The sequence below is a fragment of the Equus quagga genome, chromosome 2 (genome assembly GCF_021613505.1).
Source record: "Equus quagga isolate Etosha38 chromosome 2, UCLA_HA_Equagga_1.0, whole genome shotgun sequence".
Taxonomy (NCBI): Eukaryota; Metazoa; Chordata; class Mammalia; order Perissodactyla; family Equidae; genus Equus; species Equus quagga.
The window spans coordinates 41,249,605-41,274,645 of record NC_060268.1 but is presented as its reverse complement, the minus strand read 5'-3'; the positions used below and the strand labels follow the sequence as shown (position 1 = coordinate 41,274,645).

The window sequence follows — 25,041 nt, the reverse complement described above, 5'->3', positions numbered from 1 at the left end:
AAATTTCACCTATTAAATGTGGCTACTAGGGGCTGGCCCTGTGGCCAAGTGATTAAGTTCGCGTGCTCCGCTTGGGCGGCTGAGGGTTTTGCCAGTTCAGATCCTGGGCAGGGACATGGCACCGCTCATTAGGCCATGCTGAGGTGGCATGCCACATGCCATAACTAGAAGCACCCACAACTAAAATATACAACTATGTACTGGGGGGATTTGGGGAGAAAAAGCAGGAAAAAAAAAAGATTGTCAACAGTCGTTAGCTCAGGTGCCAATCTTTAAAAAACAAAAAAATGTGGCTACTAGAATATTTAAATTACATAGGTGGCTTGCATTATATTTCTATTGGATAGTGTTGCACAGGATAGTCACATGGCTTGTTCTCACACTACCTCTTCAGAAAGGCCCTCCGTGATCATCCTATCTAAAATAGCACTCCTCCATCACTACTCCTTTATTCTCATTTATTTTTTCTCATAGCATTTATCACTATAAGTATAGAAAATAATTCTCTCTCTCGCTCTGGCATATAAATTCCATGAGGGCAGGGACTTTGTCACTGTTGTATCCCCAATACTCAGAACATTTCTCCACACATATGAGGTACTCAATAAGTAACTGAAAGAATGATCATTATTCTTTCATGATGGAAACTTTAGGCTTATGTGTGAGGGGGTGGGGTGGATAGCACCTTGAGGATTCAGTAAATATTTTAAGAATGAAGCTGAAATCCACATTTCTGGGTCTCTCAACATTTCAACCCTCTATTTCCAAATACTTACAGAACAACTACATTTATATGTCGTCAAGTTCATTCTACTGCCATCTCCAATCTGCTATTAAACCCATCCAATGAATTTTTCATTTCAGTTATTGTACTTTGCTGTTCTAGAATTCCCATTAGGTTTTTAAAATAATTTTTATCTCTGTGCTGAGATTCTGTTTCTGTTCATTCATTTAAAACATATTTTCATTTAATCTTTGAACATATTTTTAATACCTGCATTAACAAATAAAAAATATAACACCAATAACAAAGACCATCTCAATTTTTTAAACCATGGATCACATTTTCTTGTGTCTTTGTATGTCTAGTAATTTTTTGTTGAATACTGGACATTGTGTATATGTTGTAGAGATTCTGGATTCTGCTATCTTCTAAAAACAGATAATTCTTGTTTTAGCAGGTACTTTAATGGCTGAGTGGTCACCTTAAACTAGTATAGGCTTGGTTTTATGCTTTGTTAGTTCATATCTATGGAAAGCCCAAGGAGTTCTAACTTGGCTGGACTCAATCTCCATACCCCGTCTCCCCTGCCAATCTTGTCAGAGCTTGTTAGGACATGTCTAGCATAGGTCTTACTCTAGGGCATGGTCTTTACTCCTAAGGTGCAACCTTTCCAGTGTTTTGGCCAGATGCCACAGTTGTTAAGGAGATTTTCACCTTAGCAGCCCAGAAACCCAATGTCCCTTAGCACTGCTTTTATGCCAACACTTCTTAACCTCTGGTATCTCTTCCATTCTCAAATCTGTAGCAAGTGCTCTCTGGTAAGCATCAGGTGGTCTTGCTCTGATTACATACAGCCCAGCCCTCAGCCATGGACTTGTGGAGACTCCTATATGTATTTCTTGGGCCATCTCTGTGAATAGCTCCCTCTTCTCTGAAGCCCTACTCTGTAGATTCTAACCTGTTCAGCTGCTCTCTGCTATTATCTCTGTTTTCTCAGTTCAGCACTCCAGCCTATTTACACTACAGGAAGCTGGTTGGTTGTGAGGCTCAACTGCTGAAGTTTCCCTTCTCTCAGAAATTTCAGTTTTGTGCTGCCTGAAAACAGCTGCTTAACATATCCTGTCCAGTTTTATAGTTGTTACTAATCCAGGAGGGCTAGTCAAGTTACAGTAGTCCCCCCTTATCCACAGGGGATCTGTTCCAAGACCCCCAGTGGATGCCTTGAAACCGCGGATAGTACTGAGCCCTAAATATACTATGTGTTTCCTAACAGGCTAAGAGGCAGGTAGCCTATAGAGCATGGATATGCTGGACAAACGGATGATTCATGTCTCAAGCAGGATAGAGCTGGACAGTGCGAGATTTCATCACGCTACTCAGAACAACATGCAACTTAAAATTTATGAATTGTTTATTTCTGGAATTTTCCATTTAATATTTTTCGACTGCGGTTGATCACAGGTAACTGAAACCATGAAAAGTGAAATCACAGATGGGGGGGGCTACTGTGCTCAATCATAGCCAGAAGCAGAAGTCTCCCTTCCCTCATATTTTTAGAAATGGAACTAAGGAAGGAGGAGCAGCCACTCTCACGTGGCAAAATGAAGAAAAAGTGACCTGCTGGAAGTCTTCCTTAGAGCTTTGAGGGGAAGCTGGTCTGAGAGAATGAACGTAATAAGTAGAGAGTCAGAAATGAGAGTTGGTGAAAATGTTGACAGCATTCAAATTTGATTCAATTGTCCTCAAGTCTAGGAGACTCCTACCCTTTATTAAGTTTGCTTATACAGACCATTAAATTTCCCCTTTTCTCTGAGATAGCTGGTTGAATTTTCATTTGGAACCCTTAGAGGGGAGAGTCTTTTAAAGGTAACTGGATGTAGCCCAATTAGAACTGAATGTTGACAGCCCACATGTGATGTTAAGACTCAATAACCTAGACTTTGGAAACATATTGTCACACTGTTTGTCTTATTGGAGCCTTGGGGCCAGACACATGAGGGAATTGAAGTTTCCAGGGTCAGCCATTATGTGAGGTGACTATCTCCCTCGTAAGTACAGTTTTTGTTTGTTTGTTTTGTTTTGTTTTTATTTCTTCTTTTTTGAGGAAGATTAGCCCTTAACATCTGCCACCAAACCTCCTCTTTTTGCTGAGGAAGACTGGCCCTGAGCTAACATCCGTGCCCATCTTCCTCTACTTTCTATGTGGGACATCTACAACAGCATGGCTTGCCAAAAGGTGCCATATCCGCACCCGGATCTGAACCCGTGAACCCCAGGCTGCCAAAGCAGAACGTGCACACTTAACCACTGCGCCACCGGGCCGGCCCCAATAAGTATGTTTTTTTAATAGATTCTCTGTCCTCATATTCTAGCAAATTTTGTTGTTACAGGATTATACAAGTGAGAAGTCAAAAAGGCACACAATCTTAAGATTTTTTTTTAAATAAAGGGACATATTTCATAAGTGATTTTGAAGTCATTTTCACATTTTCCCCAGAATTATGCTTCCATGTATGTTTTATATGCTGCATTTTATCTTTATGGGTCATTAGCAAGTGACCTGAACTTGTAAGAGTCTCCCTATCTTACCCCTTCCATACCTCTTCAGCCTCATTTCTCTCCCTCTTGCGCATGATACTCTAGCCTGATTATTTGGAAACTTAAGAGATCATGGAATTTTGTTTTACTTTTAATAGTTCTTATCACTATTTAAAATTATCTGGCTCATGTGTTTACTTGTATATTGTCTGACTGCTCCCACTTGAATGTAAGCTCCATGAGAACAGAAACCTGGTCTGTCTTATCCACTGCAGTACTCTTACTAGCTAGAACAAAGCTGGGCACACAGGAAGCATTCATTATTTTTTAAATAAACTAGCACCACAGTAAACAGCCCTAGAGCAAAAATTTCTGCCATTCTAGTTTATCTTAGATTAAAATGAATTCTCAATTTACTCAAATTTTAATGTTAAAATGTAACTATTTGCATCGCATGAGTGTGATATGTGTATATGTATTGGAATCAGCCAAATAGTGAAACAAGTTTAATCTTTAATTTATTAGAACCCAGTAAGTGATGACTTTAAAAGCAGAGTTTCCATCAAATTAACACTTAATTCAGGGCAAAAATACATTTAAAAAACCTAAATCTTAAGGCAGAAGTAAAACATTATAAAACCAGCATGTCTAATACAGACTGTAGAATGTCAGAATTTTAAGAGATTCACATAGAATTTTATAGCACTAAAATGTTAATACAGTCAAAATATTATCAATTGGTCCAAGATTTCTCAGTTTATAAAATGTATAGACTGCTAATGGAAGAAATTTTGCTGTGTAAGTAATAGCTACCAAAAAACCAAGTGATTGTTTTTATGACAAAGGAACTAAGGCAGGAAACTTCTTGGTTTTCATTTGTAAAGATTTTACAGTATTAAATATAAAGTATTACTAGGAGTATTTTTAGATTTATCTTCCCTTCCTAATGCCCAAAAGTGCACATCAATTCCCTTTAACTCCACTTAAAAAAATTCTGTGAACTATCATACCTATTCACTGTAGGCCTGACTCTATTGATAGCAAAGGCATGAATTGTTTATTTTGATATGGTAGAAAAAAACAATTTTAGTAAATCACTACACATCTTTTCCTGGTCACTAAATAATTCAGAACTGAAGTCTAAGAATTTTTGCACCTCCAATAAGTGAACAACGTATTTTTTTCCTTCTATACATTTAAATTTTGATTAGAACCTGAGTACAGGGGAAAACAAAAAAAACATTTCATGTTTATGTGCAATTAATAGTAGCCCTTCTGAAAAAGAGAGTTAATATGCTTAAATTTCTCCTTATGATCAAAACTTTTCATTCTGAGGGAGGGGGATAAGATTTAAAGGTGTTTTAAATCAGAAAACAAGGATTAGCTAGCTTACATATTCTACTGAACAGTGTCAAAAAAGACAAATGCATTTAAAATAATTTTGTAAGTCTAGCAAATATGAGGTTTATGGGTTCTTAACTAACATATTAAGTAATTACAAAGATTCTTCATCTTTATTACAAACTTTTAAACTATTTTATTAAAATGTCTATAGACCTCACTGTACTTCTATTTATCTGTGCATTAATAAAAATCTGTTAAAACTCCTTATTTAGTACTTCTGAAAAAGTCTAGTCAATAAGATCACTAAAACTACCAGAGAAGCTTTGAAATACTGACTGCAGAATCATTTCAAAGTTGATTTAGCCTTTTTCAGAATCTGGCATTTAATCATGAATATCTTCACTAACTTGAGCTCTGAAAATATAAAAATTTTAGCCAGTGCTGGTTATAGTTAAACAGTACTGGTATTAAGTGAAAAAATAAAAATTAAAAATATACTGTCAATCATGCATTTCATAATTTCATGAACTAAGTAAGGTATAACTCATAAATATTGTTATGTCTTTGCAGGTTATCTCAACTTCCATCAGGCCTCAGCTGAAAGATTATCTGCCAAAACATATCAGCACTCATGTAAAATAAAAGGAGTAGGGAGGTGATTTTGCACACTTGCTGCCCAGTGTTTGGCCTCTATGTAACTATTCTAGGTATAACTCCTTGAAGAGCATGAGATGAGGGGTAGACAGAACAGAACACCTGTTGGGACAACAAGAATATATTAGTATATAAAAAAGTTTTTCAGCTCAATAACTATTCTCACTGTGGTTATGCTATGTGCAACATATAAACTGTACAACTTTTTCCTGTTTGTCCATTTGTGGAAAGAATTGGGCTCAATAAAATGTAAAATATACATTAGTTTGCTTTAAATGCAAAGACTAAAGTTTTGTTTACTTTGTTTTTGGCTCAACTGTATCATAACCAAAAAAGTCTCTGTTTTGATAATACAATATGAAAAAGTTCACATATGTACATGGGTACATTCCTTCATTAAAATTTTTCGTTAAGTCTATCTCAATGTATCTTTACAAGTGATATAACTGATCTTTACAACAAAAGTCAAAAACAACAAAGTAGAAATTATTCCATTTTACAGCACTTTAGGTTTTCCGAAGTTTTCCTTTAGGACTTAAAGCACATCATTGAAACGTTGCTTCCCATAGTCTGCAGGATCCATTTGAAGTTCTCGTTCTTCATCATCTGTAAGGGAAACAATTATGTGTCAAGAATATTATTTTTAAAATCACTTGCAGAAATCCAATTAAATAATGTCTCCCTTTTTTCTCAGTCTTAAGGTAGCTTTCTGCTTGTTATTTTACACCTGCAAATCGTGTTCTATTTCTCAGTTGCTTGGCTAAAGAGCAAAAAGTCTGTAATTATTTTGGAAGATTATTTAATTTTAACAAATCTTTTGATGACTGATAGGAAGGAGAGAAGAAAGAAAGAAAGAAAAAAGAAAGAAGTAGAGCTAGATAGACATGGCTAGTGAAACTTTAGGAGCCCACAAACATTGGGGAATTAATCCTTTTAAATAAATATATTATTTCTACACAGATGAAGGTTAGTCCTTTAAATTAAACCTTTGATAAAAACTGTTTTATATACATTTTTATGCCTTTAAAAACCAAATTTTTTCTAATTATAAAATTAATCCATAGTCATCATGTAAAAATTATAAAATAAAACATAGGAAAATAAAAGTTACTCATAATCCCAACATTTAGCATTTTAGTGAATTTCTTTGCTTCTCTGCAAAGAGCTTACCAGTAACTTCCTAAATGGAGTATACTGACCAAAACTTAACCTTTTCTTTACCAAAAAGAAAAAAATTATTACATAATATTGTAAGATCCTCAAAATCACTTTGAGTAGCTATATTAAGCAGCTCCATAAAAGTGCTTTGGAGTTTGACTTATTTGGCTATTGACAGGTCTTCTGACTCCTTCTTGGCTATCAAATGTCACTTCACATTACTGTCAGTTTATCTTTTTTTCTAATTTTGCTACAAACTACAGGTTTTGAAATAAGACTGCTCAGAGTATTAAAATTACGTTATTTTGTAATGTACATAAACGTTGAATCACTATGTTGTACACTTGAAACTAATATAATACTACACGTCAACTACACTTCAATTAAAAAATTATTCTAGAACAAGAATGAAAAGTATTTTAATCAGAGCCTAAAAGGTTCCCTTTTAAGTACACAGCTTTTAATGACATCTTTTGGCTCCTCCACAGCCTCAAAAAATGGCTTTTCTTACTTTCTGGTTCACAGTTACAATTCCCCAATAGCTTAGTTTTGGATAGGTTGAGGTGTTACTATCATAACTGTCTGGAAATACAATTTTATATAATTTAAAGAGAGATATAAATTGGAATCCAAATTCACACATATACCTAGCTTTCTGAAATCTATTCTTTTAGGTTTGATAGGTTTTCTACTCTCAGCTTCTTTAGGATATCCTATGGTAAAATTTTGTTCAAAAATATGCCATGTGGTGTATGTACTATGTATTAACTTTCCATAATGATGTGTTCTTATTTCTTCTTTGCATTCATTCATAAAAAATGGCAAACAAACCAACTTTCTTTTTCCTTTCAATAACTTTCCCGTCAAGCTTTTATAAATTCTCATTTAGAATTGCAGGCAACAATTTTGCATCATATTCTAACAAAATGATCTCATATCTTTAATCATGTAATCCACTAGATATGATAACCCCAAATCTGTTATGTGTAAAGGCTGAAATTATACCCAAAATCATACTTGTATTTTGAAAATATGCTAATTAATTTCTTATCAAAGAACTCACGGCACTTAAAAAAATTACTTTGGTTTTAAAAAGGAAAATAATCACTGGCACCTCTCCCAAAAGCTCTCTTTAAGATCCATGCTATGAGACCTCACCTTATGGCTATAAACACATCTTTCAGGACTTCAGTAATTAAAGGAAGACTTAATCACCACAGAACTGTGAAAAAAGCTATCATACAAAGGAGAACTTCTAGAAATTTAACAGGAAAGCTACTGAAAGGAAAAAATACTGCTATTTTTTGGAATTTTTAAATGAATAATTATCAAGAGAAAACGAGATAAGAGCAAAGATTTAGGAATAGAAAAATTGAATTCTAGTCCTGGCGCAGGCACTTAACAAACATGATCCAGTTCCTAAATCTCTTTGGACCTCTTCTTTCTCTGTAGAAAAGGGATGACAACTGTTTTTCCTACCTCAAAACAAAATAATGCATATGAAGGCAGTCTATACTTCCAAAGTCCTCTATAAATATAAGGAGGAGTTTGTTGGTTTTATTACTTCATGCTTTTTAGCAAAGTTTTAATATGGTACCTTCACAGTGTTTGTCAGAATTTCATAGGTCTTTTGTAATACTGCATTTTTCTTACTTTGAGCTCTCATTTACATTAACTAGAGTCCATTTTCAGTGTAGCTATTCTAACTAGAATTCAAGTTTCTATCAACTTCTTTGCACTTATCTGTAAAGTATAACAAAATTACCTAACCTAACCTGACATAGAATAACACATAACCACTGAATATAACTATATGAACTAATATTTTATTTCATTTTACAAAGCAGCAAAATCTGTAAATAGCTCATCAACATAAAATGACTAGTAAAGGAAATATAATACAAAGACATACATAGCTTATTAAATAATTCCTAAATTTTCTCTGAAGTCAAGAAAGGACCACCTCCATAAAGTAAGCTCTACCAAGCAAGAACTTGCTGGGGGCAATGAGGCAGTGAGGCGCTACTAAAATATACAAACTAATCCACAGGCAAAAGTGCAAAAGCAGGCAACAGACAGAAAAAATTCTAGATTTGCTTTTACTTTTTTTTTTTTACTATTTGCTTTTACTTACTTTTACTATTTTATTCAACAAACACTTATATAGTGCTTACAATGTGAAAGACCCTGTTCTAACTGCCAAACAAATATTTAAATCATATAATCCACATAACAAGTATTGAGTTAGGTAACTATATTTATCTCTGTTTAACAAATGAGGAAATTGAGGCATAGCGGTTAGGTAATTCACAAGGTCACAGAGCTAGTACGTGGTAGAGCTAGGATTCAAATCCAGACAGTCTGGCTCCAGAATCTAGGCACTTAAGCACTATGCTAAGATTCTTCCGCAGATATACTTAGTAATATGCATGTCCTATTCTATTAAACAAACGTGGAACTTCTATGGGATTAAAGATAAGAGTAAAGGGAATTTGTAAACACCCATCTCCTTATTACAATAGAGAATGAATTAAAAGATACATCCATCAGATGTGTACTGTTTCCAGAGTTAATCTTTTAGTTAATCTTTTCATAGGTCATTAAAAGAAGCCAGGAAAAAATTTTTTACACCAATGTCAATAAAATATTTCTTTTAGGATGCTTCAGGAAACCAGGAATTAAAAGTAAAAATAAACCAGGATTGCAAACACAGGAAAATTAAACTGCATGTAATTTTACAAGAAAACACACTGCAGGCAGTGCTGACCCAGATGATCAATATGTATGAAGCTGGAATCCTTCAGCTCCCTATCAGCAGAGATGCTACCAAAGCCTCCATTTCACGATGCAGAATTTCCGAAACCAAACCCAGAGTGTCCTTAGCTAAAGCCAGCACCTCAGGCCTGCAGCTGGAATCTCTAATCCTAGGGAGCTGACAGTTTGAGAAAAAACTCTTAACTACTAGCAGAGAAAGGCCCCTACTGTGAGAACTTTAATAGTGCTTCTAAAGTGCATGCTTCAGTATTTAATATCTCTGGCTGCAGTCTCAATGATGGCAGTAAAGTTTCTACTTTCTTTCCTGGGTTTAGCGGAAGATGTTTCAGGCAAGCTGAAATCTGAAACACATTTTCCCATAATACCTGTGTTATATATAGTGATTCCACTGCAAATGTGACCATAGAATTTTAGAACTGAGAAGGACTATCTATTCTAGTTCAACACTCTCACATTACAAATGAAGAAATTGTGGCCCAGAGAGTTTAAGTGACTTGAAAAACAATACACAGCTGGTCTCCTAACTCTCTAGCTAATGTTTTTTTCCACTCTATTCTACTGTCTGCTTTGGCTACAAGAGCAAACTGGCCTGGGAACCCAACCATTATTTCTGCATTGAAACTCTGAAGAAACACTTTTAAACTCCAAATATCCTAACTTAAAAATAAACATTTTGAATGCAAATTATTGATAAGCTAGGGAAGAGTTATAATTCCCCCTCCCCACTTTTTGGACAGTTAATACTATAACTAAAGGATTCCTGAAAAGATGTTTAAAATTATTTAGGTCTCCCATATTCCTTTTTAGTCAGTTCACCCAAACTTATACCTCTTTATTTGCTGGAGCTGATGTTCTTGCATCTTTCTGTTCCCTGTGATAAGGGAGTCTGCTTGGTAGCTGCCCTATCTTACTGCTGCTACCATCTAGTGAACCCCAAAATGGTATAAAAATGTTAAATGGCAACCCCCAGCTCAAGTAAGATTCACTTGCAAATGAGGAAACGCCAAAATTTAACAACCCTCTCCCTACTTCATTGAGGATATCATCTTAGGTCATTTTCATATATTCCTTAGAAGCAGTGGATTCATTTTCTTGTGAAAGGAAAGGGAGGGCAGCACGAAGCTACTGGGGACCTAAAGTGGAAAGTGGCAGTGAGAACTGGGGGTGGGAGAGAGTACAGGAAAGAGAGAGAGAAGGCACTGAAGATAAATGTACCTAGTATGGATAAAAACCATAAAAATATTAAACTGAAATTTTGTGATAAAAGTCATCAACTTTAAGATAGCCAAAAATACAAGAAATTGTTTTCAATTATGGATGAAATTAATTGCTCTAATAAAAACCTTTTTATCCAATGAGAATGAATTATCCAATGAGATGATGGAAGCCCTTATGAAAGAAAACTAGAGAATGTTTAAAGTATAAACCAAGCAAGCTTATAAGACCAGAAGTTAAAGGGTTATTACCTTAGTCACAGTTATAAGAATAAAATCTCAAGGAGAAAAGCATAAAATTATCAGTTAACAACATTTACTGAGGGCCCTATATGTGCTGAGTACTATGGCAGGAGGTGAATATGACGGCAGAAAAAGATACGAGCAAAACAGAAGGCAAAATAAATGAAAAGTCCTGCCCTCCAAGAGCTTACAATCTAACTGGTGATATGATATATATGCATGAAAAAGTCTTAAAACAATGTTATAAATAATTGCAAAAAAAATCACCCAAACAAATCACAAAAGCAATAAGAAAAAAATGGTAAAATGTATGAAAAACAGATGAGATTATAGAGAAGGTGAGTATAATTTATTCAATAGTACCAAAAAGTGTTTGAGAAGTACTCATTAACATATCCTTATATTAACTCTTAGCATTTATTAATCTTTTTCTATTCCCAATAACCATTCTTCCAAAACTACAATGTACTATCAAAACAATGCCTAGGTGGAAGTCAGAGTCGCTAGTTTCCCTTTTTCTATTAACTATGTAGTATTCTAGGACAGCTATATTTTCTTCTGTGTTTTATAAAAACAATACTTGTGAAGAACCTAAATAAAATTTAATTACCTTTAAAAGAGTTAAAGAAGAAATCAAGACAGATTACATTGAAAAATATTTCATGCATCATTATGAAAAAATCTACCACGTCACACATTAAGTTCATAATCAACTTTTACAGGAAAGAGAAAAAGTTCCACAAATACTACTAAATGATACAAGCAGGCAGAAAACAAGCCTAAAAACTTGCCATAAAGCAACATACTCTGACATGCATGCATGGGTAGGGCTGCATGCACACAGGTAGATTCTGAACTTTCACTAAGTTAAAAGCTCAGAAGTAACACACTTAACAAGGAAAATATGTTGAATCTGTGTATTAAACATAAAACAGACAAATCTTCACAAACTGATTGCTAAATATAAATTTATGCCTCTCAGAAAAAAATTTCAAAAACAGCCTTCCCATGCTGAATCAGTAGTGAAATAATCTTATCTTCAGTGTGGAGGAAACCATTCCCTTTGCAGCTTCCTTTAAACCAAAAAGGCTGTCTGGTCAATGTTTGTACCTAGAATAATGAAATGCTTTCATATGAGAAATGGGAAAAGAATTATTTTCTAGGAGTTTTTGCCTTTAGGTAAAGTCTAGAGCCATTTTAAATAATTTAATTCTAAAATTTCTGAAGATTCTGAGTTTCAAATTGTAACTATATCAATAACATATAAGATAACTAAAAACTAAAATAATTAAAATAATTTATTTCTAGATCTACAAATATCAGTATCATAAAATGATTTTCAAAATAAAATTGAAAAACTGCACAGAACCTCTTTGTGTTAAGATTGTACTGCTACTAAAAAGTAGGGGAAATTCTACACAAATTCAACCAAAATACGTAGAGGTGGGTTTCACGGTCACAGCATGGAGGCCAGGCCCACGCTCACCTTGGACGTCTTCCTCTCCACCATCACCATCTTCTTCCTCATTGTAAGCCAGCTCAGCCTGCTTGTCTGCCTCATACTCACCTACGTTACCATCATCCCCATTATAATCCGCCAGTTTAGAGCCATGCTGCGGATCAACAGGGGATTCATTTTCATCAAAGAATCGGCCTGTGAAGTAGGTAGAGGATTAATTCAAGAGTAAAGAGAGAAGAAAAGAAGGGACCTAGACTGGAGGAAGACCAGAAAGTAGACAAAGTGAAACCTGGCAACGTTCAGGGTACTGGTTATAAAAAAGATACATTTTTGTGAAGGCTATCCAAGACAAAAGGAAATAAGAATGAAGACTGAAAATAAATTTAATTTAAGAATTTCTCTTTTGTGTTAATTTTAGTACTTGCTACTTAAGGTCTGAATATTTTCTTTAAAAAAAGGGCACCATTTTCAGGATTTTTTCCTAATAACCAACAACTTCTCTTATAAATATTTGTCTAATTTAACACTTTAGGAGAAGAATAAATAATTTTATTACTAGATACAATACACATTTGAAATTTGTAGTCATTTATTTATTTATCAGATACCACTTTCAGAAAGTACCACTACCATGAGTAATTTTGATAACTGTTTTTAATAAAAATAAACAAGTACTATGTATGCTAATTTCTTTTTGAATACTAAGACAAACTAACACACCTGAAGGCCATCTCAAGTTCCCTGAGCAATAGTGATTCACTTATAGCCACGGATTTCCAAGGAAGGATGGGAGACAGAATAAACTATCAAAATCCCCAGTGATGTGTGTTTTGAAAAGACATCCAAGTAATTTTTATTTATTCTTTTCTATTTCATAAACCAGATTTTTAAAAGTCAATGGTAGAGGAAGCTTAAGAAAGTTGATCTACATGATGCTGTTAAGTTGCACACATTCATAACAATTAGAAATTAAGAACAGCAATAGACACAAGACCTACCGTAGAAAGCTATTCAACTAAACATTGAAAATAAACATGATAGGCACACCAGGATCTAACTCACAAACACAAGTTAAACACTACTTTGATATTAAATTTAAGTAGCAGAAAAGTAAATTTTATTCTGATCCCTAAAATATGAATAACATTAACTTACTGATGATGTAAGAATTTATGATTTTAAAAAATTACAAAAACTTTCTTTGATAGGTCTAAAATTTTTAGAATTACATTTTAAAAATTTACATTGCATTGGAACATTCGGGAAAAAATCAACAACTTCCTTTGTTTGGGGAAAAATGTTAAGTACAAATGGAAAGAATTATGAAGGTATTCTACAGATGGCTTACCATATCACCAGGCCAATATATTTCTAATTGTTAGGCAAAGAGTCAATGAGGAAAATAATTAAAGAACAAATCACACTTACATAGGTTTTTAAAGGGGTGAGGAGTTTACAATAGGAGACTGAAGTAATTGTGGCCAATAAAAAGAGCATCAAGTCAGCTTAAATCTATTCAAGAATAAGGTTGAGTATTTACACTACACAAACAAGTGGAAAAGTCGATCACATAGAGTTGGAGAAAATACATGTATATACAAGAGTTAAAAAGAAAAAACAGTAACAACAGTAGAATAGGTAGGCTATTTGTGAGAAAGACGTCCTGTCTCCTAATGATAGTAATACAAAACATTTTGGTGGCTTTTATTATTACCTCTTTCTCTAATGATAAAATAAATGACGCCAATGTAAGTAGGAAAAGTGAAATTCATAGAAAGCTATATTTTCTTTTTCTTAACGTTCCATATTTACTATGGCTAAAACACCTGGAGGAGTTAAATTATCTTTATGCAATGTGAAACTGCTACTTTAAATACATAAACATTTAATATATGGTGGTTACCAGTGAGTTTCTCAAAGTACAATATTTCCTTCAAGAAAACTTTTAAATTTTTTATCAGTTATGAAATATAGAACACTAAAAAATTAGCCTAAAAAGGTTATTGCAAAATATAGTTAATTAATATTATCAGACATGCCATATTAACTAAAGAAATGGTCCACCTGTACCTGTTATAATATTCCAACAGAACAATTCATAAAGTTTCTTGTCTTTTTTTTTTAGGTGTTTGATGATCTAACTAGCCTGAATTCAGTCATAAAATTTTAATACTACAATAACAGAAGATAATCAGAAAATCAATAACAAGAATGGATGAACACACAACTGTCCTTCGTTAAATAGCAATTTGTGTTGTCATATATACAGAATTTTCATCTTTGGAGAAAAAGCTAACCTTTAATATTGGGGTTTCCAACACCATGACAGACAACAAGAGAGGAAAAAACAGAGCCAACTACACAAAGTTGCTAATGAAGTTGGGGACATCAGACTAACTTTACATTAAACAATGAATGAATGTGACAATATAAATAAAAATGCATAATGCGGATCAATATAATGGACTGCTAAATTATATAACTGTCAGGCAACATATCTGCAAAAAGAGTTATACAAGAGAGATATCAGTGTGGGTTAGAGCAAAAAGTAAGGTTTCAAAAAAGGCGAATACATTGGATCATGACAGAGAAGGAAAGAAGCATTCAAAGAACAGGCAGGAATGAAGAGGGAGTACATAAGAGATGGTAAAGTGATTAATTTGACCAGATTTATATTAGAAAGAAGAAAGAGGAAGTTTGGACAGACAAATTGGGAATAATTATGGAAGACCTTTAAAGTTAAAGATTTTAAAAGGCCTTCTATATCTACTTCACAAGGTCGTTGTTAGAATGAATGACAAAGTATACAAAAGTATTTACAATGCTCTTTCATCCGTCCATCTAAGAAAGATTCACTGACATATGTGATAGGTATTGTGCTAGGCACTGTGATACAAAAATAAACTTAGCATCTGCATCTCCGATGACTCAGTGAAGTAAGGAAGACGAATTAGAAAGTGATGCTACACGTGCTGTAACAAAATGATCTAGAAAGTGACATCTGAACATGGAGGCTGTTGCTGCCGTTAGTATCTACAAGATAGAGAAGACCGAACTTCACGTAGGAGGCAATAGGCAGTTATCACGATTTCTTTTAAGTTCTCTGAGAGCAGGAATCTAATCTGTCTTATATATCCCAGCTTCTCCAGTGTCTATTCAGGTAAGAAGCTATGAGGACTATGAGTTGGAAGATATCAGAGGAAATGCTGGGAATAGGTGAATCAAACACATTTAAAAATGACAAACCGAATATGTGGGGCACAATGGAGTGAAAGAGTCAAAGGATGATTCTATGATCCTAGCCTGGAAACTAAAAATAATGGTGCCTATAACCAAAAAGGAACAATTGGGAAGGTATGGGAAAGCAAATGTTGCTTTAGGTGTACTGAGCTTAGGGCTACAGTAAGATACCCAAATGAAAATATTTTATAGACACATGGAAATACAGAGCTAGATTCTAGGTGCAAGGTGAGGGCTAGATGTGTAGATTTAAGACTTATAAATATAATGATAAGTTAAACTATGAGAAGAGAATTTCTCTTAGGAAATAAATATTCACAGAAAACAGTTATAAGTCAAAGGAGTGATCTTGGGGAATGACTATATTTAAGAAGGGAAAAAGGAAATAATGAGGGTAAAGTTATCATATGATGATATAAATTTGTGATGTTTCAACAGAAATTAAATATTAGATTTCATTTCTGAAGTATTTTACCTATTTAAAGATTTTTAATTCAGTTCTGTCTCAGTAACCACGTGAAAGCTGTATCCAGCTAGGGGAGTAATACAGTAATAATTATATTTAGTTTGGAACCCCCAATTTCCTTATATGGTAGCAAAATTCAATTGTGGACTTGAATATTATTTTTACCCTGATGGCTGGTTGAAAATGATTAACTTAGAGTCTATCAGTAACAAGATAGCTTCATCCCAACAGTGTAAACATGAGAATACGAAGAAAGAAGCAACATACACACTAGCCATTGAAAGTCTTTGGGCAGTATCAAGTTGGAAAAATAAATCATAAGAAATTGTTGATTTACTTTTCACTTCACTTTAAACAACTGAATTTTATATAGAACTACAGATATTCTGTAAAACATCTTAAATATCAGACTGCAAACTTCAAAACCCAGTAGAAAATGAAAGGATAATGCCAACTCTAACATCTCTCAATCACAAAAGGGCATTTCAGTCAAGAGAACAAGACTGTGTATTTTTTTCTTCTTCTTCCCAAATCCCCCCAGTCCATAGTTGTATATTCTAGTTGTAAGTCCTTCTGGTTGTGCTGTGTGGGATGCTGCCTCGGCATGGCCTGATGAGCAGTGCTAAGTCTGTGCCCAGGATCCAAACCGGTGAAACCCTAGGCTGCCATAGTGGAGTACGTGAACCCAACCACTCAGCCATGGGGCCAGGCCCCAAGAGTGTATATTTTTAATTTTGTACTATAAATCAAACCAAGATAAACCACTTTTTTGCTTCATTGGCTCAAGGTTCATTTATGGGTTTCAATTTCTCAACTATTCTATTAAAAAGAGGTTTATATTTTTCATGTCATTCTTTTAATATATTACCAGTATTATAAACAAAATGGCTCAGCCTGAGTTGGTTATAATACCTCTAGACAGACGAGAAGGAAATTTTACTATAAAGGAGGCAACATCTTTTTCTAGCTTTCATCTACTGGTAGCATTCACTTTGTACCATTGATTTGGCTTTCTTTAACACTTTCAACTGACTATTGCATTATTCAGTTTAACACCTACAGCTTTGACTATTTCAAATATCTCTGATGGTCCATGATACTTTATAACTTATAATCTGTTGAGAGATAAGTTAGAGTCATGAGTGCTGAGAATGTGGGATGTGCAAATCATGACAAAAATGTTAAGCAGACTTTCCTCACAGAACAATATACAGGGAAAACTACTGACTGGCTTTTAAACTGTTTACCTTGATTTCATCATAAGGGACATATTGGGGCAAAAAGATCACACTTATTTTGCATCTCAAGGTATAGGGCCTGCACATAGTAAGCACAGGAAGGAATCTGTCAATTGATTGGACTAATGGAAGGTAAAGAGAAACTGAGGAAACAAAAGAAGCATGGTAGCTAGAAATTATGGCTAAAAGCATCTGAACAATCTGACCAGTCCCCCATTCCCAACGCAAAGAGGTTCAACTGCTCTTTCCTCTTCTTTATATAATCCACAGGCTTCCTTTTTTTTGTTTGATCTTAAGACTAATTCTATGGGAGCAAGGGAGAAGGGAAGGGAAGTACACAATTTGATTTGCTTCAAGGCCAAATATTGTTCTTTTTTTTCCCTAAAGATTGGAACCTGAGCTAACATCTGTTGCCAATCTTTTTCTTCTCCTACTTCTCCTTCTTCTTCCTCTTCCCAAGCTCCCCAGGACATAGTTGTAGATCCTTCTGGTTCTGCTATGTGGGATGCCACATTAGCATGGCTTGACGAGCAGTACTAGGTCCGCGCCCAGGATCCAAACCAGTGAAACCCTGGGCTGCCGAAGCAGAGCACACGAACTTAACCACTCGGCCACAGGGTCGGCTCCCTAAATACTGTTCTTCTTTGCTTGTCCCTTTTACTCTCCACCAAACCTACGTGACTAGCCTTAGCACTAGCACAGGATAAAGGAGCCTGAGGTGGGAAGTAATTTGTCAATTTTTGAAGAAGTAATACTAGGCATACATCACATACGTATGACAACTACATTAATCTTTAGTATATTGAATACTTGGATACCCCACTTCAATTTCAGGATTCAACTATTCTTTAAAATTCAGAATAAACAAAGCTATAATGTAATTGATTAATAAATTCTTGTATGCCAAACTTGATTGCCTTTCTGAATCTATATCAAGAAAAAAATGTCATCTCAAGATAATACTGCAGCATACTGAAGAGTGGAGCAAACCGTTTCTTTAAATATTTCACAAAAATTTTTCTTTTTAATGTAGCACTGTGATTTACATTTTATAAAAGTTTAACAGAATTTTTCTATTTTTTATTATTAAATATTTTCAGATATAGAGAGAAGTGTAGTGACTATAACTTCCATGTCCCCATCACTCAGAGCTTTGTCAAACTTTAAGGTTTTTTGCCATATTTGTTTCAGGACTTTTAAATAAACAAAACATTACAGATAAAACTAAAGTTCCCTGAGTACCTCTCCCTAGCATTCTCCTCCTACCCCAAAGGTAACCTCTATCTTAAATTGGGTGTTAAGCATCCCCGTGAAGGTTTATGTAGTCATTAATAAAGTATTGATTCACAAGCCTTTAAACTTTATATGGCATCTGGGCAGGAAAGAGTTAACTCAGCATGCCTGGGTTGCTCAAACCCTGTACATTCCAAAGACAGGCTTGTCTTCAGGACTGGTCCTTGGCTGGATCCTGGCAGATAACTTCTGAGCCCTTGGAATGTTCTGCGTACTGTGTTTTTGTATGCCTGAGGCTTTCAGCCATGCTATACCACTTTTACAACTATGATATACCTAATTATAACTATAGTGATTTGTTATAATCACCATAACAAAGTGATTTATGATAAGTATTTGTTTTTGCTAGGTGGAGGGGGGGAGGGCTGGAGTCTGAGCAGCTGAGCTCAGTCATGTGGGCACTGCATGACTACATGCTGGCACTACCCGACTGACCCCAATAAAAATCCTGGACACCAAGAATCAAGTGAGCTTCCCTGGTTGGCAACACATCTTTGCTGGGAAAATTAAGCACGTCTCCATGCAACTCCACTGGGAGGGGACCCCTAGAAGCTTGCTTCTGCTTTCTCCTGGACCATGCTCCACGAGCCTTTTCCATTTGCTGATTTTCATGTGTCCTTTTGCTGTACTAAAGTGTAACTGTGAGTATAACAACTCCTCTGGGTCCTGTGAGCCATTCTAGTGAATCAACGAGCCTGAGAGTCTTGGGACTTCCAACACAGCATCATAATGTATCTATTCTGCAACTTGCTTTATTCTCTCTACATTATGCTTTTGAGATTTATCCATGTTAATAAATGTGGTTTTGTTCATTCATTTTAACTCCTATATATGATTCTATTGTACGTATGGTACATATACCGTGATTTATCCACTCTCACACTGATGAACATTTGTTTCCAATTTTTGATGTAATAAACAATATTTTTGTATGTGTCTCCTTATACATATGAGAGTGTTCGTAGGTATATATTAGGCGCTAAATTGTAGGGTATGTGCATCTTCTCATTCTTATTGATGGATTTTTGATTAACAAAACTTCTTAATTTTAATAATGTCCAATTTTGATGGAAACTAGACTTTTGGTGAAGAACATGATGTAGTCTATACAGAAGCCAAAACATAATGACGTACACCTGAAGTTTACGTAATGTTATAATCAATGTGACCTCAATAAAATAAAAAAATAAAGTCCATTTTATCATTGTTTTCATTTATGCTTAGCTTTTTTGGGGGGGACAGGTATCTGGTTTAAGAAATCTTTGTCTATTCCACATCCTGAAGATATTCTCCTGTTTTCCTCCAAATGTTTTATTAGTTCTAAATTTTAAATCTATAATTTATCTTGAATTTAATTCTGTGTATTGTTTGAGGTAGAGGAGCCATTGTAAATATTTTCCCACTTGGCTATTCAATTAATCCACTACTATTTATTGAAAATACTATCCTTTCTCTTACTGCGGCAAGAGTTGTAGTATCAACTCTGTCATAAATCAAGAGACCATATATGTGTGGTCACTTTCTGGATTCTCTGTTCTGTTCCATTTGTCCATCTGCCCATTCTTGTGCCAATATGATACTGTCTTATTTACTTTATCAATAATAGTTTTATAGTAAGTCTTGGTATCTGCTAATGGAAGTCACTAAGTTTTGTTCTTCTTATAGATTCTCTTGGCTATTATTAGTCCTTTGCATTTCCATACAGATTTTAGAGTCAGCTTATCAATTTCCACCAAAAAGAAGAAAAAAAAAACTCTGCTAGGAATATGAATGGGATAGCATTGAAATTCTAGATCAACTTGAGAAGAACTGACATCTTTAAAACATTAAGCCTTCCAATCTACCAACATGGATTTATTTATATATTATCTAATTTCTGTCAATAATATTTTGTAGTTTATAGAGGTTCTTGTGAATATTTTGTTAGATTTTTGCTAAGGCTTGGACATATTTTATGCTATTAAAATAGTTTCTTTTCACAAGTTTCACTTTTTATGCTTGTTGCTGACATACAGAAATATAATTAATTTTTTAATATTAACCTTGTATCTAATAACTTTGCTAAATACATTTAATGGTTTGATTGCTTTGAGTCTTCTATATATAAAATCATCTCTGTAAATAATATCAGTTTATCAGTTTTATTTCTTCCTTTCCAATCTCTACACTGTTTATTTCCTTCTCTTGCATTTCAATGCATTGACTAGGACCTACAGTGAACAGCTGAAAAGATGTGATAATAGTGGTTATCCTAGTCTTCCTCTGGACTTCAGGGGGAAAGTTTTTGGTGGTTCACCATTACGCATGATGTTTGTTATAGGAGTTCTGTAGATACTCTATCAGACTAAGGAAATTACCTTCTAATCCTAGTCTTCTTAGAGTTCGGTGTTTTTCATGAATACATGTTGAATTTCCTAAGATGTTTTCTTTGCATCTATTGAGATGACTATTCGATTTTTCTCATACATTTTGATAATGTGGTGAATTACACAGACTCCTTTTCAAATATTACATAACCTTGCATTTTGAGAATAAACTTAACACATCATATATATCATTTTTATCCATCTCTGGACTTGTTAAAATTTTATTCAAAATTTTACATAAGAGGGACTGTCTGGGAACCTTCCTTTCTCATAATATCTTTAGTTTTGCTGTCCAACTTACGCGGGTTTCAAAAAATGACTTGGGAAGTGTTTCTTCCTTTTCAATTCTCTGAAAGAATTCATATTAGATTGGTTGTATTTCTTCCTTAAATGTTTGGAAGAATTCACCAGTGAAACCATTTGGGCATGAAAATTTCATTAAGGAAAGGTTTTAAATTACAGGTTAATATCTTAAATAGACATGAAACTACTCAGATTTTCCATATTTTCTTCTGCCAGTTTTGTACAGAGGTGCTTTTCCTAGGATACTGTCCATTTCTTCTAAATTTTCAACTGTTTTGGCACTAATGCATAATACCTCATTAAAAATCCGCCAATATTGTTACTTGTAGGATCTATACCGACACTTTCTTTTTCATTCTTGATGTTGGTAATTTGTACCATCTCCTTCTGTCTTGATCTGTACTAGAGGCGTTATTTTCACTAGTCTCTTCAAAGAACCAATTTTTGGTTTGGTTGATTTCATTATTAATTTCATATAGTGTTCCTGCATTTAGTAGTCTAGCTAAATTCTCATTACTTCTAGCAGTGTCTCTTTGGCAGTGTGGTGAGAATTTTGATTATCCATTCAACTTATTTAATGGTTATTGGTTTATTCAGGTTAAGTCTTCTTGAGCCAATTTTGGTAATTAATCTTCCTGAAACTTATCCATTTAAGTTTTCAAATTTATTGACAAAGATTTTAATAATATTTTCTTATGATTTATAGTTATATCCTCTTCATTGTTTTGAATATTATTTTTTAAATCTATTTTTCTTCATTAATATTACCAGGTTTATCTTGGTTTTTTTGCTCCTATCTAATTATTCTTTATTTTCCATTTCATTTATGACTGCTCTTGTCTTCATTTTTTTCTTCCCTTCTACATTCTTTAGGCTTCCTCTGCTACTTTTTTTTTTTGAGGAAGATTAGCCCTGAGCTGACTACTGCCAATCCTCCTCTTTTTGCTGAGGAAGACTGGCCCTGAGCTAACATCCATGCCCATCTTCTTCTACTTTATATGTGGGATGCCTACCACAGCATGGCTTTTGCCAAGCGATGCCATGTCCACATCCAGGATCCGAACCGGCGAACCATGGGCCGCCGAGAAGCGGAACGTGCGAACTTAACTGCTGCACCATGGGGCGGCCCCTCCTCTGTTATTCTTTTGCTCCCTCTTTCTCTGAAACCAGACTGTTTGGGTTCTAACTTTGACTCAGCTATTTACTTCCTAAGTAATCTTGGTGGTTCTAACCCTGACTCAGCTACTCACTAGCTAAGAAATCTCGGCGGGTTCTGATCTTGACTCAGCTATTTACTAGCTAAATAATCTTGGAAGTGTTATGAAGCTTCTTTATGTTTGTTTCCAGTCAATAAAATGAAATAATGATAGTATCTACACATGAGTTTGTTATGAGTTTACACATACAAACACTTTAGAACAGCAACTGGGACATACTAACCACTTCAATTTTAGCTATTAGTAGTATCACCATCATTAGTAGTAGTAGTAGTAGTAGTAGTAGTAGTAGTAGTAGCAGCAGCAGTAGAAGTAAAACTACCACCACCACTACAATTATTATTACTACTCTTTTTGGGTTGAATTCAACTCATTTAATTTTTAGAGGTTTTTTTCCCTTAATATTTTTGAGGCCACAAATTTAGCTGTAAATACTACTTCAGATGTATCCCTTACGTTTTGATATGTGTGGTACTTATATTATTGTTCAGCTCTGTAAATTTTGAAATGCCCAATATAAATTCCCCCCCAAGAAGTTACTGAGGATCGACTTTAAGTTTATAATACAGGGGTTTTAAAATACTATTCATGACATAAACTGCTTGAAATTTATTGACTCCCTGTGACCTAGTATCTAGCCAATTTTTGTAATTGTTCTGTGTGTACTTGAAAAATGTTTATTTTCTGTTTATTAAGTGTAGGGATCTGTATACACTTATATATCTATTTGAATAAACTTGATGATTTCTACTTCAAATTATCTATAGTCTTGCTGATTTTTAACTTTTAATAGAAGTATATTAAAATCTTTCACATCATATAGTTGTCAATTACGCCTTGAAACTGCATCAGCTTTTTGTCTTCCTATTTCCCAGCTATGTTTTCAGATGATGATTTCCTGATTTTAGTAGATTGCTCCTCTTGTTATTATCAAGTATCCTTTTTCTTTTCTCCTTAAAATCTATTTTGTCACTTGTTAATACTTTACATCAGCTTTCTTTTGATTTAGTTTCCAGCAAGAGATTTTTTTTGTGTAAACTTTTTTTTTTTAAATATCGGCACCTGAGCTAATATCTGTTGCCAAGCTTCTTTTTTTTTTTTTTTTAAAGATTTTATTTTTTCTTTTTTCTCCCCAAAGCCCCCTGGTACATAGTTGTGTATTTTTAGTTGTGCGTCCTTCTAGTTGTAGCATGTGGGATGCCACCTCAGCCTGGCTTGATGAGCGGTGCCATGTCTGCACCCAAGATTTGAACCAGTGAAACCCTGGGCCACTGAAGTAGAGTGCACGAACTTAACCACTTGGCCATGGGGCCAGCCCCTTTTTTGTGTCTGATTTCCTTTGCCTTGCAGAAGCTCTCTAGTCTGATGAAGTCCCACTTGTTTATTATTTTTTCCTTTGTTTCCCTTGCGTGAGTAGACTTGGTATTCAAAAAGATCTTTCTAAGGCTATGTCAAAGAGTGTACTGCCTATATTTTCTCCTAGGAGTTTTATGGTTTCAGGTCTTACCTTCAAGTCTTTGATCCATTTTGAGTTAATTTTTGTGTACGTGAAAGAAAATGGTCTACTGTCATTCTCTTGCATGTAGCTGTCCAGTTTTCTTAACACCATTTATTAAAGAGACCTTCCTTTCTCCATTATACGTAATTAGCTCCCTTGTCAAAGACTAGCTGTCCACAGATGTGTGGTTTTATTTCTGGGCTTTCAGTTCTGTTCCATTGATCTGTTTGTCTGTTTTTATACTAGTACCATGCTGTTTTGATTACTATAGCTTTGTAGTATATTTTGAAGTCAGGGATTGTGATGCCTCTAGCTTTGTTCTTTTTTCTCGGGATTACTTTACCTATTTGGGGTCTTTTCTTGTCCCCTATGAATTTTAGGATTCTTGGTTCTATTTCTGTGAAGAATATCATTTGGATTCTGATTGGGATTGCAATGTATCTGTAGATTGACTGAGGTAGTACGGACATTTTAACTGTATTTATTCTTCTAATCCATGTGCGTGAAATATCTTTCTATTTCTTTATGTCATCATCGATTTCTTTCAATAATGTCTTATAGTTTTCATTGTATAGGTTTTTGAACTCCTTGGTTAAATTTATTCCTAGACATGTTACTCCTTTTGTTGTGATTGTAAATGGGATTGTATTCTTAAGTTCTCTTTCTGTTAGTTTGTTATGAGAGTTCCGCTCTGATTTTTATTATTTCCCTCCTTCTGCTGACTTTGGGCTTTGTTTGTTCTTCTTTTTCTAATTCTGTTAGGTATAGTTTAAGATTGCTTATTTGAGATTTTTCTTATTTGTTAAGGTGGGCCTGTATTGCTATGAATTTCCCATTTAGGACTGCTTTTGCTGCATCCCATATGAGTTCGTATGGTGTATTTCCATTTTCATTTCTCTCCAGATATTCTCCTTCAATGATCCATTGGTTGTTCAGTAGCATGTTTAGTCTCCATATATTTCTCACTTTTCCAGCTTTTTTCTTGTATTTGATTTCTAGTTTCATAGCATTATAGTCAGAAAAGATGCTTGATATGATTTCAATCTTCTTAAATTTATTGAGGCTTGCCTTCTTCCTCAACATGTGGTCTATCCTCAAGAATGTTCCATTTGTACTTGAGAAGAATGTGTATTCTGCTGTTTTTGGATGGACTGTTCTATATATATTTACTAAGTCCATCTGGTCTAGTATTTCATTTAATCCCACTATTTCCATCTTGACTTTGTGTCTGGATGATCTATCCATTTATCTAAGTGGGGTGTTAAGGTCCTGTACCATTATTGTTTTGTAGTTAATATCTCTTTTGAGGTC

The 25,041-nt window shown here is 34.5% G+C and overlaps 1 protein-coding gene across 2 annotated transcripts in view; it reads right to left on the bottom strand.

Annotated features, from left to right (window-relative positions):
- Window positions 1-3,755: 3,755 nt before the first annotated feature.
- The window catches only part of GOLM2 (golgi membrane protein 2), a 101,109-nt gene continuing 79,823 nt past the window's right edge, over window positions 3,756-25,041 (bottom strand). Inside the window, exons 9-10 of one of the 2 annotated variants that reach the window (XM_046654261.1) lie at window positions 12,137-12,304; window positions 3,756-5,866 (exon numbers count right to left, since the gene is read on the bottom strand). In XM_046654261.1, coding sequence (XP_046510217.1) covers window positions 5,796-5,866; window positions 12,137-12,304 — 239 coding nt within the window. In that variant the 3' untranslated portion in view covers window positions 3,756-5,795. The remainder of the gene's footprint in view (window positions 5,867-12,136; window positions 12,305-25,041) is intronic. The other variant, XM_046654262.1, reaches the window with a different exon arrangement.